Source organism: Bos mutus, chromosome 11 (genome assembly GCF_027580195.1).
Source record: "Bos mutus isolate GX-2022 chromosome 11, NWIPB_WYAK_1.1, whole genome shotgun sequence".
Classification (NCBI taxonomy): Eukaryota; Metazoa; Chordata; class Mammalia; order Artiodactyla; family Bovidae; genus Bos; species Bos mutus.
The window spans coordinates 91277730-91296532 of NC_091627.1; the positions used below are offsets into that span (position 1 = coordinate 91277730).

Sequence of the window (18803 nt, forward strand, 5' to 3'; positions counted from 1 at the left end):
AGAAGGGGATGACAGGATGAGATGGTTGGATGGCATCACCAACTCAATGGACATGGGTTTGGGTGAACTCCAGCAGTTGGTGATGGACAGGGAGGCCTGGTGTATTGCAGTTCATGGGGTCACAGAGTCGGACACGACTGAACAACTGAACTGAACTGAACTGAATCAGACAAAATTCAAGTTGAGGGTAATTGTACAGAATAACTGGCTTATAAATTTCCAAAGTGTCAAGATCATAAAAGTCAAGCAAAAATGAAGAACTATTCCAAACTGACAGAAAGAATACAAACATAAATGTAACACATATGTTCTAGACTGGATCCTGTGCTATAAAGGAGATTACTGGGACAACTGGCAAAACTTGAATGGGGTCTGAGTACAATGTGATAGTAAAGCATGAGTGCTAATTTCCTGATTTTGATAAATGTATCATGGTTATGCACAGAAGCTCCCTTGTTTGTTGAAGACACACACTAAAGTATTTAGCGGTGACAGAATGTCATGTCAAAAAATCATTCTCAAAAGTCTTTGCAATGCCTTGCCCTTGCAACTTTTGCCCAAATTTGAAATTACTTTAAAACATAAAATGAAAAACGATTTCTACTACACATAAGGTTCTACTATATTAAAAATTCTATCCTCTGAATATACATGTCCTCAAAGATCAAAGTAGTCGCCTCTCCTAAATATTTCATTAGGATTCTATTCAGGTGGCCTTTCCCTTCTCCAGGGGATCTTCCCAACCCAGGGATGGAACCCAGGTCTCCTGCTTTGCAGGCACATTCTTTACCAGCTGAGCCACAAGGGAAGCCCAGCGAAGGCTAACAGAAGGAATTTTCTTTACCAAGCAAAGAGACGGGTAAGTATACCAACTTACAGGAGAGTCCTAATCTCTAACCCTTTTATTGGTTGCCCAACTCTTCTCTATCTTCATAACCGTTACAAGACTCATTCACCCAGAACTCTGGGGACCTTTTGAACAACGATTTCCGCAACACAAGAGAATCAATACTCAAGAAATTCAAGGTGGCCAAATAAGTCATTAACTTACCAGATTCCAAGGATAACAGCAAGCTCTTCAGCACATAGATCAGGCATCTGAAACTGTTCACAATCTGCTAACTTTATCTCATTTAGAACGGTATCATCATTGAGCTCAAGATTCTGGTGGAATAACAAAGAAAATATTTAAAACAAAAACTAAGTTTGATTTATTCAACAGACTATATGCAACAGACTGCTGGGTAGGATAACATTTTTTTGTTTAAGATTTTACAGTGTCTATACATGGTCAATAGGCTGTTCTCCTTGTGAAACACATATATGGGAACAATTTACTGTGCAGAAATGGAGGACATGCCATCTATATATGCCAGGAATGCACTGACATCATCAATAACAGGGAGTAACTGCTACTCCCTGTTTGATTGAGCCTAGTAGGCAAAAGCTCCTCTCTGATATTCAGATCTTTCTAATCGGTTTCTAAATCATAATCTGCAACATCGATTCCCAACTCTGTTTCTCAAGAAGATCTAGAATAGAAGGAAAAAAAGCCAATTGAAATAGAAATAAAGCCTGAAGAATTAGAGAACTTGGTAGAGTACGTGATTTCAAGAACAGCCACAAAGCCAACACAGTGTTGTACTAACATGAAGACAGAAATATAGATGAAAGGAAGAGAACAGAGTCCAAAATTTCAGACCCATATTATATGGTCAACTGATTTTCAACAAGGTGGCTAGATGACTCAACAAAGCAAAGTTTTTTCAATAAGTGATGTTAGAAGAACTTTATATTCACTTGGGAAAAAATAATGCTCTGCCCAGATCTCATACCATGCACAAGAATTAAATCAAAATGAATCACAGACCTTACTATAAAAGCTGATACTAAAAAACTTCTAAGAAAGAAATCATAGGAGAAAAGACTTGCAACTTTGGGGTAGGCAGAGTCTTTAATTAGGATACAAAAAAAACTTGAACCATCAAATAAAAACTTCAGCTCTTTGAAAACACTGTTAAGAAAGTGAAAAGTCAAGCTACAGTTTGAGAAAACATACTCACCAAACAAATATCTGGGAAAAGGCTTGTAATCAAAGTATAGAATTACAGCTTAATAAGAAGATAAAAAAACTCAACATAAATATGAACTTTACAAAAGACCCTTTACAAAAGGTTAGCTAATCGGCAAACAAAGAGATCCTCAATAACAGTAGTCCACATGAAAATACTAATTAAAATCAGAATGAACTACTACTAGTACACATACATAAAACAGATAAAATTTAAAAGACTGACAATCCCAATTGTTGCCAAGGATCTGGGACAATTCAATCTTTCATACACTGTTGGTAGCAACGTAAAATGGTACAACCACAGGAAATAGTTTGCTGCTGCGGCTGCTGCTGAGTCACTTCAGTCGTGTCCGACTCTGTGCAACCCCATAGACGGCAGCCCACCAGGCTCCCCTGTCCCTGGGATTCTCCAGGCAAGATCACTGGAGTGGGTTGCCATTTCCTTCTCTAATGCATGAAAGTGAAAAGTCAAAGTGAAGTCGCTCAGTCGTGTCCGACTCTTAGAGACCCCATGGACTGCAGCCCACCAGGCTCCTCCGTCAATGGGATTTTCCAGGCAAGAGTACTGGAGTGGGGAGCCATTGCCTTCTTATAACAAACATATTTACCATATGAGCTCTCAGTTCCACTCCTTTGTAGTTATCTATTAGAAACAAAAACATATGTCCACCCCAAGATATGTATCTATATAAATAGAGAGAGAGAGAGAGAGATATGGGGGGGGGGGGTGTGTGTGTTCATAGCAGTTTTATCTGTAATAATCCCAAACTGGAAACAACCCAAATGTCTGTCAACAGGTAAATAAATTAAAAAGAAAAATTATGCTATACGCATTTAATGAAATTCTAATCAGCAATAAAAAGAAAAGTACTGACACATACAACCACACAGACATATCTCAACTCAAAAACATCACGCTGAGCAAAAGAGGCCAGATAGAAAAGAGGACATACTTACTGTAGGATTCTAGTCACATAAAACTCTAGAAAAAGCAAACTATCTATAGTCAGAAAGCAAGTCAATGATTATTTAGGGCCAGAGAAGGTGTGGAATTAACTGCAAAGGGGCAGAATGGAATTTTCTAGGGTAATGAAATGTATCTTGACTGCAATGGTTGGGTGCATATATTTTTCAAATCTCATCCAAATCCCACCCAAATAAAGGTAAAACTTTTCTATGTGTAAGTTATATCTCAATAAAATAGATTTTTAAAAATTAGTCATCAAAAGATAGTAAAATCACAATGAGAAATCACTGCACACAACTCACAAAAATGGCAAAAATTTTTAAATTGACAATACCAAGCACCAGCAAGGATGCAGAGCAAGTAATGCTCTCATATACTGAGGGTGGGGATGTGAAATAGTACAGCGACTTCGGAAAACAGTTTGACTGTTTCTCTAGTTAAAAATATACTTAATACAAGCCATTCTAATCCTTGGCATTTACCTGTGAAAATTAAAAACACACATTCACATGAAGACTTACACATGAATGTTCCGAACAGCTTTACTCGTAATAGCCAAAAGCTAGAAGCCATTCAGCTGTCTGCCAAGAGAATGGGTAAACACACTGTGGCTCACCCATACAGTGAAGTAATAAATGCTCAGCAACAAACAGGGGCTAATTGTCGGCATTCAAACAAGGGTGAACCTCAGAACACTATGCTAAGTGCAGGAAACCAGACACAGACAGTCATACTATCTGATTCCATTTATGTGAGACTCTATGGAAAAGACCAGCTCTAATTTGTGACAGAAAGCAGGGAGGGAAAGTGACTGACTTTGCAGTATGGGTGACTTTTCTGCCTAATGGAAATGGTTCTGTATTTTGATTACAGTGGTTATGTGGGTCTACTTGTTAAAACTCATCAAACTGGACACTTAAAATAGCTACATTTTACTGTATGTAAATTATTCCTTAATAAAATCGATTTTTTTCTTCCAATTCAATAAAAGTAGCTTAAACTAGGAAGACTAAACTGTAGGCCTAGCTCTATTTATAAGGTTTTGGGGAAAGAACAGAGCCTTCAACAACTCCTGACAGGAGGAACACAGAACTCCAGGCGGCTAGGCGCTGAAAACGTGCCTCTTCTTCCCCGGCCCGCAGAACTTCAAAAGGCTGGCTGCAGGCGAACAGTGCACCCTGCTGGCCAGCCATTTTCAACATATGCTTTCCAGAATTTTTTTTAAACCTACATATGTAATTTTATATTTTCTATCAGCTATACTTTAAAAAATAAATAAATAAAAGTGATTTAACCTAGTATGTAAAAAATATTATCCCTGAACATTCATTAATAGAAAATTATTAATTAGATACTATACTCTTTCATACAGTTTATGAAATCTAGTACATCTTTTACACTTCAGCACAGCTAAGTTTGGACCAAGCAACTTTAGAGTGATTAATAATCATATATGGCTACAACACTGGACAGTGAAGCTCTACAGTATTCCAAATTCCCACCTTTTCACAACCTGATAGGGATATATCAACTTGCTTATTGATACCCAATGTTTGTGGAGTGTCTTTATAGATATAATCTGATCCCTTTAAAAAGTGTGATGTGGGCGAAAACAAACGAGGAAGCTAAAAATATAATAACTTTCCCAGGTTCTCAATCCAGCTAGACAATAAAGATGTGACAAGACCCAAGTTTCCACCTCCCAGCAAGGACTCCTCCCCATCCCCCACAGAAGACCTGAGATAGGTCAGCCTTAGCAACAGAGCATCATTGTCAGCTACAGGTGGGTGATCAAAACAACTCTGATCTTCATCCAAGATTCTCTACGTTCCTATTTAGTACTTTTTAAAATTAAAACCGGTCGGCTGCAGCACCTGCTTGCCTATATGTCTACACATTGCAAATTTAAAAGATGGCTGTAATTTAGACTCATGCCAACCTCGTAATATTCCACTAAACCATAAAATTAGCTACAAGGATTTTCCTGGAGGTCCAGTGGTTAAAACTCTGAGCTCCAAACGCAGTGCACATGGGTTCAATCTCTGGTCAGGGAACTAAGATCCCAAATGCCTCTTGACATGGCCAAAAAAACCCCAAAAACCAGCTACAGTCTTTCAGACCTACTCCAATGATGCTTATGATATTGTTACTGTGTACCCATCACAGATTTGTTTCTTCTTTTGGTGTTGCCCTTGCTATGTAATAAGTGTTATATCTAGGTTATCAAGCTAAAACATGAAACTGCACAGGTGTGGACTTTTGGACAGACTTAGTTTTTGCCCATAACCATGTACAATTTTGCAACAGAGGCTAGTCACATGAGACGCGTATCTGGATTGTCCTGTATTACTGCATTTTTCTTATTCTGAAAATCCTTGGCATTCCAGCTGACAAAAATGAAAACTGTGGTATTTCACATCAGTTTTCTAAAATCTTTTATGCTAAAATCACATACAAGAATTGACTTTGAGACTACTAATTTTGACACCTTTAAGATCTGTACAAAAGGGTGTTGTCTTGAAGCAACAGATCAGTGAATGCCATTTGGGATATTTAGTTTCACCTGTAAACACCATCCTCATGTATTCATCTACACCGTCTTACACAGGACACACAGCTGTAGCATGCGTAATTTTGTGGTCTTTATTTCCCTTTGTATTCATTCTAAGCATCTTAATAAACTGCTGTATTGTGCTTAATGTAAAATCAAAGGAAAAAACCAGCACATAGTACATCTCCAATTTGTTCAGCATTGAATGCATACTTTTTACCAATGATGCCGATCATGTGCTTGTGTTTCCTGCTCAAAGTACAATTTTAATTTATCCTCCCTCCTCATACTGCACACTGATGATTTAACAATAAAGAACAGTCTGTGCCTGTGATTTGCACACTGAGGTTCCTCATAACTGTTGGCTTATTAAAGCCTAAAGTCCAGTAGCTATAGGTTATGTAAATTCCCCATTAATAACAGATTAAAAATCTAGGAAGGCCCAAAGGGAAACACTATGCTCCTCACTGACAATAAAATTATCGTATTTCCTCAATTACTAAGATACACATCTTCACACCGTAACATTTCTAATCATGATATATTTTATAATCATTATAATTGATATCACAGTGTTCCTTTTTTCCTGAAAAGTTTCGTTATCAAGCAAATTGGTGTATTTCATAATCTAACAGTATCTCTGGCAAAAGGAATTAAGATCTATAACTAATCAAACAAGTCTATCCTCCATCCATGAGTATAAAGCTATTTCTATCTAATCCTTACCTACATAATTATAATCATAGGAGATAATTTTCCATACAATTCCACATAAATACACACATACAAATATACATGCACATATAAATAAACAATGATGGATTACTGAATTAAATTATTGAATTGCAGAACTAACTCTTTTTCACTGATGCTGTGCTTTGGCCTAAACACCAGGTCTATGGCAGTTAAACTAAGACTCAGGGAGGGACTTGGGTTACATCAAAAAGTTGAAGGAGGGGCTTCCCTGGTGGTCTAGCAGTTAGGAATCTGCCTGCCATTGCAGGGGACACAGGTTCAATCCCGGGTCCAGGAAGATCCCACACGTTGAGGTGCAATTAAGCCCATGGGCCACAACTACCGAGTCCACGTGCCTAAGGCCTGTGCTCTGCGACAAGAGAAGCTACGATGATGAGAAGCCCGTGCACTGCAATGAAGAGCAGTCCCCACATGACCCAACTAGAGAAAGCCCATACACAACTAAGACCCAGAGCGGCCAAAAACAAATCTTTAAATATAAATGAGTAAAAGCCAGTGTGCTAAAAAAAAAAAAAAAAGAAAAGAAAAAGCTGCGGGAGGAGGGTCTGGTATATACAAGGAGTAAAGACAGGATGGGAGCGGATACCATAGCTCCTTGACCAGCAGTGGTACAAACACTCCTTCAGCCATGGTTCTCCTATTGCAGGAGAGACGGGCTGTCCCTCTGTGTGGTCTCATCCCTGAGTTTCTCCATCTTTTCCTTCTTCCCTTCCTTCTTCTCTTAGAATCCATAGCTGTCCCTGCTCACCAGCCCTCAAAATATCACAAAAACAAACAGAAAACTTGGAGCAAGCCCAGGAAGTATGTAAGATCTCATCAAAGACATTCCTCAGGATGCCTTACTGCTGCCACTCATCCTTCCCATCTCCCTAGCCCCTACTCTGGGCATTATCTTCAGTACAGTTAGAATTTTAGTGCTCAATGTACCAAGCAAATTTGTTTACAGGCTCTGGAATGAAAAGTGGGAAAACACAGGCTTCAAGGACAGTAACATCAACCAAATTACAAGCAGAAATGTTGGTCTGGGTCTCTAAGATAAGACAATATAAATGCTAACAGCCTTCACAGAAGCAGATGGAAAGCCTATTGAGTGGATAAACTGACTAAAAACTATGAATTTAAGCTACAAGAGAACATATTACCCAAGTCAGAAACACATACTATGGCAGAAACCAGCCCAATAATAACAGAGTAGCTGAAGACAGATCAGAACACTTGTAAAAAGGAATTCTGATCATCTGTTTACATATTTAGAAGAAGCATAAGAAACGTCAAGGCTCTTAATACTTGAGAATATCAACAGAAGGCAAAAAATAGGGTAGGCACTGGAAAAATTAGTTCCTACTCAGTCTGCCTTTTTATTTTTTTCAGGGCAGTAACATATAAGTAACTACTTTATTAATTCATACTTACCAAAATCTAGAAGAAAAACAACAGTTTATCTCTGAGGATAAAAACAGCTTTAAAATGGGTTCTGTTTTAGATTCTTTTTAACATCCAGCCACCTTGTAAAAGCTCTAAGCAGGGTCCAAAAAAGCCTCTTCCCACTCCATCTGGTGTTTCTACGAAACTTCCCTGTGGAAACTATTAGACTTGGATGCTAATTTAAACAGCTTATGATCCTACTCACCTTGGTTAAATATTCCTGAGGAGTGGGTGCTGGAGTGAATTCACAATTTGAAAAGACAGTTCCTTCCCTTCTTACATCTAGAATAAGTTGTGCAACATAATTTTCCTGGAATCGTGTCCTTTTTCCTAAAGCACCTGAAAATACATATATTATACTTAGTAACTTGCCAATCAGAATACCATACAATCATAAACAGTAGTACTTTCAGAGTGCTTTAGAGCTTATGAGGTATTTTCCCCATTTCAAATAAGAGAAACCTGAAGCCCCATGATGACTTTAAAGTGACTTATAAAATTATAAAGCTAGGAAGCTATAGGCCCAGAACTCAAATTTCTGCCACTAGAAATTCCCCACACTTACCTTTGCATTAAACTACCTCCCTCCTCAAAAAAGAATGCATTCAACGTCACAGGGAGAAGAAATACTCTCCTCCCCATACAACAGATGAAAAAGTGTTAAGTTCTGAAGTGTAGTCTTGCTTGCTCAAGATTACATGGTTTTTAGTATCAGAGCCAGAGCTTAAAGCCAGGGTCTGCAGTCTAAATTCCAGTCTTTCTATTACATTATCTGGCTCCATGTAAGGCCAAATATTGTTTTTACTTTGTATCTGAAATAGCTAGCTGCAGAACAGCTTTAAGAGAAGCATAAGCTCTAACATCTATTCTCTGGTGAGAGTCAGATTACAAAGACTCTTGATTACAAAGACCAGTCTAAGAAGTCTGGACTTCATCCTGTGATGAGTCTGGCTCTATGTTATACAACAACCATTGAAACATGTTATACTAAAAATAGCTATTGGGATGGTCTAGCATAGCTTACTTTTTTATAGTAAGGCGAGAACTGAATGGAAAAAAATTATAATCTGATTCTCATTTTATATTTGTGAGCACATTTGTATTTTTAAGCTTTTCAATCTTAACTTGGAAAAAAAATATGAAGAACTAACTAGTAACTACATCAACAAAGCTGACTATGCTGAGTACCATGATACTAGTTTTATAAATAATCCCCCCCAAAAGTCTATTAGGATCAAAACATAATTTCTAAAACTAACTTCACAACTTATATTGCAAGTGTTAGTTGCTCAGTTGTGTCTGACTCTTTATGACCCCAGAGACTGTAGCCCGCCAGGCTCCTCTGTCCATGGAATTCTCTAGGCAAGAATACTGGAGTGGGTAGCCATTCTCTAGATCCATTCCAGAGATCTTTCCAACCCAGGAATCAAACCGGGGTCTCCTGCACCACAGGCAGATTCTCTATCGTCTGAGTCACCAGGAATCCATATTACATATAATTATATCTCAAATATAAGACTCCAACTTACACACGGCCATTGTTCCCAAAGCTATAAGTTAGATATTTAATAATTTTCCCCATACAAACAATGTAATAAAAGGCGGCTAATATTCCAGACTAGGCCACTAAGTTATATTTACTTCATAATATATCTTAAGGATTTTACTGACAGGACTACCTCAATGAGGATAGAGTTTAGGGACTAAAAATGGGTCTCAAAGATCATCTAGACCCAACCTAGAGAGGACAAACAGGTTCAATCATTTCAACATTCACGGATTGTTGTTTCAACACTCACATAGCCCAGGTTCAACGGGTGTAAATGGTGTGACCAACTGCTGATGTTTAACTTTCATGAATGTTTTCAATAGAGAATGTCAATATTTTTAGGCTAGGGACAAGGAGATACATTAAAAGAAAATAATGTTTCTTGTTTGGGACTCAGAAGAAACACAGATTTTAGGAAAAATTCTGTAATTTATTGGTTCATCCAACAAATGTTTATTGAGCGCATACCATATGCCAGGCAGCATTCTAAGACAGTGAAGAAGCATCTAAACACAACAGTCAAAAAATCTCTGTTCTTAAGGAATACAAGAAAGGCAAGACAGAAGCTACAGGTGGGTGTCTGCAGCAAAGGGCAATGTAAGAAGCCGAACTGAACTTGAGAATCTGGAGGGGTCTTGGGAAGCCCACAGTCACAACTAAATGGGCGAAGTTCATTTGTGTACTGTCTAGCTATCATACATTACCGAAATGTCTAACCAGATTAGAAAATAAGTGAGCATTTGCAAGAATAAAGAAGATATAGTTTCAATTTTGTTCTAAACCTATTAACTCTTTAAATAAAATCTTAAAAACATATTTTTGCAAAGCAACCAAGAGGACACAGATAATCAAATACCACCATAAAATACAGCCAAACCATCAATGTATATACTAGTTTTATCATACATCAATTATCCACAAAAGGTTAAAAATCTTACCTGTCAAACCAATTTGTAATCTGCAGATGTCTTTAGCAATTCTGAACTGATCTTTTGCTTTTTTATATTCATAATAATATAAAAATATATATGCACATTCCAGATGGAATTGAACAGCCAAACATTGACCTGAATCATCCACAAACAGATCCTCTAGCTTTATCACTGTAAGACAAAAGATGAGACATTGAAAAGTAGTCAATATCTTGTAATAACCTATGACAGAAAATAATTTCAAAAATGACATGTATATTTGAATAATGAAATCACCTTGCTGTGTACTTGAAACATTTTAAGTCAACTATACTTCTATAAAATATATATATTTTTAAAGTATGAGAATAAAAATATATTAGTAAGTAAAACATTTAGGCCATAATTTATAAAATACATATATTACATAGTTCCTACTCTTAAAGAATTTCAAGTCTGGAAAGTGAGGAACATGTACTGTAATAGTTCATAGCAAGCACTGTCTGAGCACTTATATGTTCCAACCTAGAAGCTAAGGACATTACATAATCTCCTTTACTCCACACAGTCCTAAGAGATTTCATTCATGACCCTGCTCTTTCTTATTTACAGTGTTTGTCTTAATCATGCCGCCCAAAATACAGCAAAACAAGGTGATGATACAACATACCAAGTCAATCTGCAGAGTTAAACAGCACGGAAATGTAATGAAGAGGAGATCAATATACAGTTTTCCACATAAAGAATGTAGAATTTCTCCCTTAAAAGGAGAAACAGATGTGTATCTGGATATATCTGAGACAATATGAGTATCAAGTAGAAAATGAGTAAGTATTGGCTTAGCAGTCATATTGTATTTTTCTGAACACCTCAGACGAAAAGATGGGAGTATAATAGCCTAATAACATAGTATCTCTAAGAAGATGACTTTCAAAATAAAATATATATATATAATAAAAGGGCTACTGGCATACACCAAGGGGGTGTCCAACAGGTCACCTCGTCCATCCCTCTACAATGTCCCTGACAAACTGCCCCTCACAATGTCTCCAGTAACAGGATCAGCATTTCACAAAGCAATTCATATGAACAGAAGGATATGGATGACAGAAGATACACTTACAGTGTCCCCAAACTGAGAATCCTTTTTCCACTATTCAAGCTGAAAAGAAAGTGACATCAACTGACACCTACTCTGCTCAGCCCTAGGTATTTTCCGTGTTGTGCCAATTCAAACAATGATGTGTTTAGGGCTGACATCGACCTCATTTAACCCATGAGAAAACTGAGCTTAGTCAGCTTACTGACTAGTCACCTCGGCTGAGAAGTGGCAAAGCAAAATCTGAATCCAAACTTGTTGGGAAAAGGGGAAGAGGGAGTTGGCAGAGGAACGACCAAGATGTAGAGGTGATGTTGCAAAAAGTAATCTGTACATTTTCTCACCAAAGGATCTGACAGAAACCTATAGCTATGAGACAGACACCCTTTAACTTATCATGAAGTGAAAATGAGTCTGAAAAAACCTGTTTTTTATATACTGCCTGTCCTTTAAAGAGATTCTTAACTCAAAGAAGCTAAATCAAGATGTACATGTCTTACTTTAAAGGGCAGACAGGCATCCAAACACGAACTTCTCACTGTGAAAATCCTTCAGTAGACTTCCTCCACGCAAACCAAACTCAAGAAAACCTGATCTGGGCTCTCCTGGCGGCTCAATGGTAAAGAATCCACCTGTCAATGCAGGAGATGCAGGTTCAATACCTGATCCAGGACGATCCCTCATGCTGTGGAGCAACTAAGCCTGTGCTCCACAACTACTGAGCCTGTGCTTTGACGCCCAGGAGCTGCAACTTCTGAGCCCACGTGCCCCAGAGCCTGTGCTCCACAGCCAGAGAAGCCACCCCAGGGAGAAGCCTGCACACCAAAACTAGAGCGCAGTCTCGCTTGCCAGCAATGAACAAGAAAAAGCCAGAGCAGCAACGAAGACCCAGTACAGCCAAATAAACTCTTTTTTTAAGAAGAGGCAGGTGGAGGTGCAGGGAGAATAGGGTAGAAGGAAAACAGAGACAGACAGAAACTTCTCTGAACAGACCTTGTTACAGAGTTTTGACTCTGGAATCGTGTAATTATTTTACATATCAAAAAATAAATCAGAAAGAAAAAAGCAATCCCTAAAAACTGAAAACAAATGGAAAACTAAAACTCTATATAACAAGTTGGTGAAAGATAAAGAGTAACTGCAAAGGACTTAGAGCACAGTATATGTCCTTAGTGTAATACACTGAAGGGACAGAGAGCTGCAAAGACATCCTGAGCCTTATTCAGTGGTCTTACTGTTAGTTGGCATGCTGGCGCTGCTCTCAAGCTTTTTATACATGCAACAAAGCAAGTCACTACATTTATATTGTTTGGCACAAGATTTTCAGTTTAAAAAAAGAAGGACACACATATGAAATCACAGATATTGACACAATGCAAGGTTAAATTTTTTTAATCACATTATTTCTTTGCTAGTATCATACTGTTGAAATTACCCTAGTTTTTAACTAACTTTTATACCTGAAAGCCTCCATCATTATCTTTCTCTTTAAAAACTGTCTTGACTATTCTTACACACTTTTTCTTCCAGAATCAATTGGCAAGTTCTCTCTTCAAAAGTTTGTAAAGGCACTAATTGTAATTTCACAATTGGCATCTTGATAATAGTGATCATCCTATTCAAGACAACAGTATGCCTTTAACGTTTTTTTTAGTAAAGTTGTACACTTGACTTCATTTTGGTTTTGAACATTTTAAGAAATCCCTGGGTTAAATCTTTTTTACCTTTTCTTTGAAATATAATTGACATATAACGTGCCATTAGTTTCAGGTGTACAACATAATGATCCAATATATGAATATACTACAGAATGATCACCACAGTAAGCCTAGTTAACATCCATCACCACATAGTTACAGTTTTTTTTCTGGTGGTGAGAACTTTTAAGATCCACTCTCTCAGCAATTCTCAAATATACAATACAGAATTATTCGTTATAGTCACTATGCTGTGCATGTAAGGTGAGATTTTTCAACAGCTTTACTGAGATGATTCATACATATCCAGTCCATCTATCTGAAGTGTGCGATTCAATGTCTTTTCGTATATTCCAAGAAATGTGCAACCATCACCATAGTCAACTCTAAAACATTTTTATCACCTCAAAAAGAAATTCTGAACCCTTAGCTATCACTCTCTTCCCCTCATCCCTCCCATAGCCCTCAACACCTCTAATATACTTTCTGATCCTAACTTTACCTATCCTGGACATTTCATATAAAGGAAATTATTTATCATGTGGTCTTTCATATCTGGTTTCTATAATTTAGTATGATGTTTTCGAGGTTCACTGTGCTGAAGTATGTATCACACTTCATTTCTGTTTATGGCTAAAAAATAGTATAATAGAAACCACTGTATGAATATAAAGTATTCTGTTTACCCATATATCAGTTGATGGACAATGTCCATCTTTTAGCTATTATGAATAATGCTGTTATAAACATTCATATGCAAAATTTTGGGTGGACCTATGTTTTCATTTCTCTTGGGTATATACACCTAGGAACTGCTGGATCATATGATGATTCTATACTTAACTGTTTAAGAAACTGCCAAACTCTATTCCAAGATGGTTATACCATGTTACATTTCCACCAGCAGTGTCCCAACTTTTCCACATCCTCAACAATATGATTATCTCACTTTTTTTAAATTACAGCTATCCATGTGGGTGTAAACTGATATCTTATTGTAGTTTTGATTCTCATCATCCTGATGACTGATATCAAATGTTTTCTCATGTACTTATTGGTCATTAGAATGTCTTCTCTAGATAAGTATCTATTTATATCCTTTGCACATTTTTTTATTGGGTTATTTGTCTTTTATACTACTGAGTTGTCAGAGTTTTTTATATATTCTAGATACAAGTTCCTTATCAGATATATGATTTGCAAATATTTTCTCCCACTCTATGGCCTATCTTTTCACTTTCTTGATAGTGTCTTTTGAAACACAAAAGTTTTTAAAATTTTCTGAATAGACCTTGTTACAGGTTCATAATCTTGCTATGAAGTCCAACTTTCCTATTCTTTTTTTGTTGTTGCTCATGCTTTTGGTTCTAAGAATCTACTGCCAAATCTGATGTCACAAAGATTTACCCCTATATTTTCTCCTAAGAGTCTTAGAGTTTTAGCTCTTACACTAGGACTCTAATCCATTTTTATTTAACTTTTCTATATAGTGTAAGGTAAGGGTCCAATTTCATTCTTTTGCATATGGTTACCCAGCTGTCCCAGCACATTTGCTAAAAAGACTATTCTTTTCCCATTGAAATATTTTATATGTAAAGCAAATAATTACATTAACATTGTTATTAACAAGATTTTCAGTTTAGGAAAAAGATACAAATATCAATATAAACACTTTGTACAGTTAAATTTTAATTGGAGCTCTTTGGTCAGGGTTAGGGACTTGACAGGGATTCAACCAATGTGTTTTCTAAGAACGGTCTTAAAAAAGGGCCTCAGCTGGGTGCTTGCCTAAGTCTGAAACATGCGTTATGTGTTCCCAAAACCAGGCCTGGTGACTTGACCAAAGGCTCAGCCAGCATGTTTGCAAGGTCCACGGCTCACCCAGAGAGTCTGCTCGGGATCAGTCAGAGGCTAGAGTAGTGTTTGTGGGGACTGGGGTCTCAACGGTGTGCTCAAAAGGGCCAGTGACTCAACCAACATTCAAAAGAGCCAGGTCAAGGATTAAGCTGTGGGTTCCCCAAGGTCAGGGCCAAGGGAGCAGCCTGAACATAGAGACGGACTGTGCACAGGAAGACTGTACACACACTTACACTGAGGTTAATGGGAGCCTGGTTTTTCACTGTCAAAGAAAGGAGTTAGAAATCTGGAAGAGAGAAGACTAAAATAAATTCTGTGATATTGGACTGGAATTGGAGATGATGCAATTCGTGGTTTTTAATACATAGATAAATACAGAAATAGACACAGATGTACATGTGTACTTACATATACACATACACATACTTTCCAGCTATGGCTGTTGAAAGACTTTAAAAGGAACCAGAGCTCCTTGGAGAAATTACTGATTCCAGGGCCAGAGCAAAGTAATACAAAATAAGGAAGGCTAAAGCATCTTCTTATGTCAGAAAATAAAGAAGCACTCAAAGATATATTGAAAGGGCACAGAAGCCAATTTGAACAAGCCTCAACTGGCCAAATGTGGGACACTATGAAGGCCAAATTGTAATCCATTGAATGAATTTGGAATCTGTGAGTGGACACTAATGTCAATATATAAATGCATAAATTCAAAGTTTACTAAGGAATAGGAGACTTATATGGTATCTAAGTACATCACCATACAACAATTAATTATAAAGAGTGATAACCAAAAACTGGAAACAATCAAATTTCCATCAACAGATGAAAGGACAAACAAATTATGGTATTTCCATATCATGGTACTGCTGCTGCTAAGTCACTTCAGTCATGTCCGACTCTGTGTGACCCCATAGACGGCAGCCCACTAGGCTCCTCTGTCCCTGGGATTCTCCAGGCAAGAACACTGGAGTGGGTTGCCATTACCTTCTCCAATGCATGAAAGTGAAAAGTGAAAGTCAAGTCGCTTAGTCGTGTCCGACTCTTCGCAACCCCATGGACTGCAGCCTACCAGGCTCCTCTGTCCATGGGATTTTCCAGGCAAGAGTACTGGAGTGGGGTGCCAGTGATCATGGTATACTACTTAGCAATTAAAAAGAATGAACTATTGCTACAGGTGACATTATGGATGAATCAAAATAATTCTGCTGAGTCAAAGAAGCCCAGCTAAACACACACACACACAAAAAGTGTGAAGCTATATGAAATCTCTTTTATAAAATTCAAGGAAATGCAGACTAATATGTAGTAACAGAAAGCAGATCAGTGGTGGCCTGAGAGGCTGAAGGAGAGATCAGGAAGGGTGTAAGAGGATGGGATTCCCGACAAGCACAAGGAAGTTTGGGGGAACAAAGTATATGTTCATTATCTCAACTTTGATGATGGTTTCATGGGTGTAAATACATGTCCAAACTTTACAAATTGACACTTTAAGTATGTCAGGTGTTTGTATGTCAATTATATCTCAATAAAGCTGTTTCAGAAACAAAAAATGTACAGAGAAAATGGGTAACTCTAATGAAGAAGACTGACAGATACCACCTTAATCAAGTAACCAAAGTTAGTATCACCAGTAATGAGACCAACTGAAATCGTGTGCCACCTGGCAGGACGCAGTGAGAATAACACAAAACAACTGTGGTGGTAGAGCTATGTTGGAAGACACTAAAGAGATAGGACAACTAAATGCAACACTAGGTTCTGGACTGGATCACGGTGCTGTAAAGGATGCTTTGGGCACAACTGGCTAATCCTGAACAGCAGTAATTAGGTGTTAGTATTTAATCAATGTTAATTTCCTAATATTGGTGGTTGTATTGTGACTGTACAGGCAAATGCCTTCGTAGGAAAAACACCCTAAAATGTGCAGAAGTGATGGGACATCAATTCAACAACTTATTTTAAACGGTTTCAGAGAAAAAAAAAGTTCTTTGTACTAGCAACTTTTCTAGATTTACGTTTCAAAAAAAAAAACTTAAGTCCAAAATATTAGCAATTAAAGAAAAAATTAAGAACATATCTTGCCTTTCCTACACAGACTACATTTTAGGGTTCTCACATAACCCTGGTTGACGAGTTCTTCTTTACAAAAGAATTCTAGGGGGAAAAAAAAAGAATGACTGAATTATAAAATCACTAGGTAAGTATTTACAATGAATAGACAGATGGCACCTTCAGAGCCAAATGCAGAGTCACCTAAGTAAAAATGCCAACCGAATGGAAACTTCGTAGGATCCTTGATAGCTGGACGGAGGGTGTCCATCATAAGCCATGAAGACCAGGGAGGCACACAACCCTAGGGAAGTGCCAGCCTACTCCGACTCATTTCCTCAAAAATTTTTAAAATCCTCTTCTCCCTGACCTCCATACTTCCCAAGCTTATCTCCAACTGTTACCCTCCTCTGGTTTTTCCATCCTCCTCCTGCCTCTCAGCCCTTTCCAACTCTCCCTTCTCCATCCTACAATTCTAATCAGTATCTACTGAATTATTTTACATGCCTAGAACTGGGCTAGATCCTACAGCAAAGTTAAGCCCTGTGCTCCCCCAAAAAGAAGATGGAAGAAGCACTAGGAAGAAAAGACACATAATCATTATTCAATATACAGTAAATCTGATTTGAAACTGGGTGGTACTGGCCATAAATACCATAGGGGGAAAATCCATAAGGCTGAGATAGTTGAACAAACCTTGTCAGAAGGGCTAGGCATTGAAAGACGGGTAGAATTTGGCTGTAACTCCACCTCTAGACTGTAAGGGTCACAAAAGAAGGGTCCACATGTGTCTTGTTCACTGCTGTTTAAGCCTAGCACTTGTCATAGCTGGGGCTCAATAAATATCCTAAGAGTGGGCAAATATTTAGAAACTCTCTGATGGCTGTCGCCAACAAAGAACTCCAATTTCCCATCCACCTAGCTCCTATCAACCTATTGCAACATCACCTGACACACAACTCCTAACACAGTCCAGCCATTCCAAACTACTGGAAATCCCAAATACACAAAGATGTCCCGAGTCTCTGTGCCTCTCTCTGTACATGTTACATGCCCTTTCCAACTACCTAATGAATTGTTTCTCATTCTTCAAGAATCAGTTCAAGTATTAGCCACTTTGCAAAGCCTTCTCTGGTCTCAAGTTTAGACTAATCATATCCTTTCTTTCATCCCTTCCTCTTTTTTTCTAACTGAAATATAGTTGATGTACAGTATGTCAGCTTCAAGTGCACTGCTTAGTGATTTGACATTTGTATAACATTTGCATACATTATGAATGATCACCACGCTAGCCTAATAACTATCTGTCCGCATACAAAATTATTACAATATTGTTGACCACACTCCTTATGCTGCATTAAGTCTCCATGGCTTACTTATTTTAGAACTGGAGGTCTGCCCCTCTGAATCCCCTTTATCTATATTGCCCCTCCCACCTTCCTTTCCTCTGGAAACCACCTATTTGTTTTCTGTATCTATGAGTTGGTTTTCATTGTCGTTTGTTTTTTAGATTCCCTATGTAAGTGAGATCACACAATTTTTGCCTTTCTCTGATTTATTTCACTTAGCATGATGCCCTAGAGGGCCATCCATATCGTCACAAATAGCAAGGCTTCGTTTTTTTTAAATAGCTGTCATTCCCTTCTTTTTTGTGCCCTTTTTTCTTCTTGTATTTTAGCCTCCATCCCACTGAGTTCAATGATATCCCCAGCAACTACCAGTGACCAGATCATAGCAAGAAATTAAAAAAAATTTTTTAATTAAGTATCAAATTACACATGAAATACAAAGTCAAAAATAAAACTGAGAATAATTAAAGATTTTCCTAATTTAAAAAAATGACCTGATGAAATCAGTATGTAAAA

General features: G+C 37.7%; 1 protein-coding gene across 3 annotated transcripts in view; it reads right to left on the bottom strand.

Annotated features, from left to right (window-relative positions):
* Positions 1-18803, bottom strand: part of TTC27 (tetratricopeptide repeat domain 27) — a 180551-nt gene that overhangs the window by 128352 nt on the left and 33396 nt on the right. For all 3 annotated transcript variants that reach the window (XM_070379762.1, XM_070379761.1, XM_005893003.3), the window contains 3 exons: positions 10261-10425; positions 7979-8112; positions 1052-1164 (listed from right to left, as the gene is read on the bottom strand). In XM_070379762.1, coding sequence (XP_070235863.1) covers positions 1052-1164; positions 7979-8112; positions 10261-10425 — 412 coding nt within the window. The remainder of the gene's footprint in view (positions 1-1051; positions 1165-7978; positions 8113-10260; positions 10426-18803) is intronic.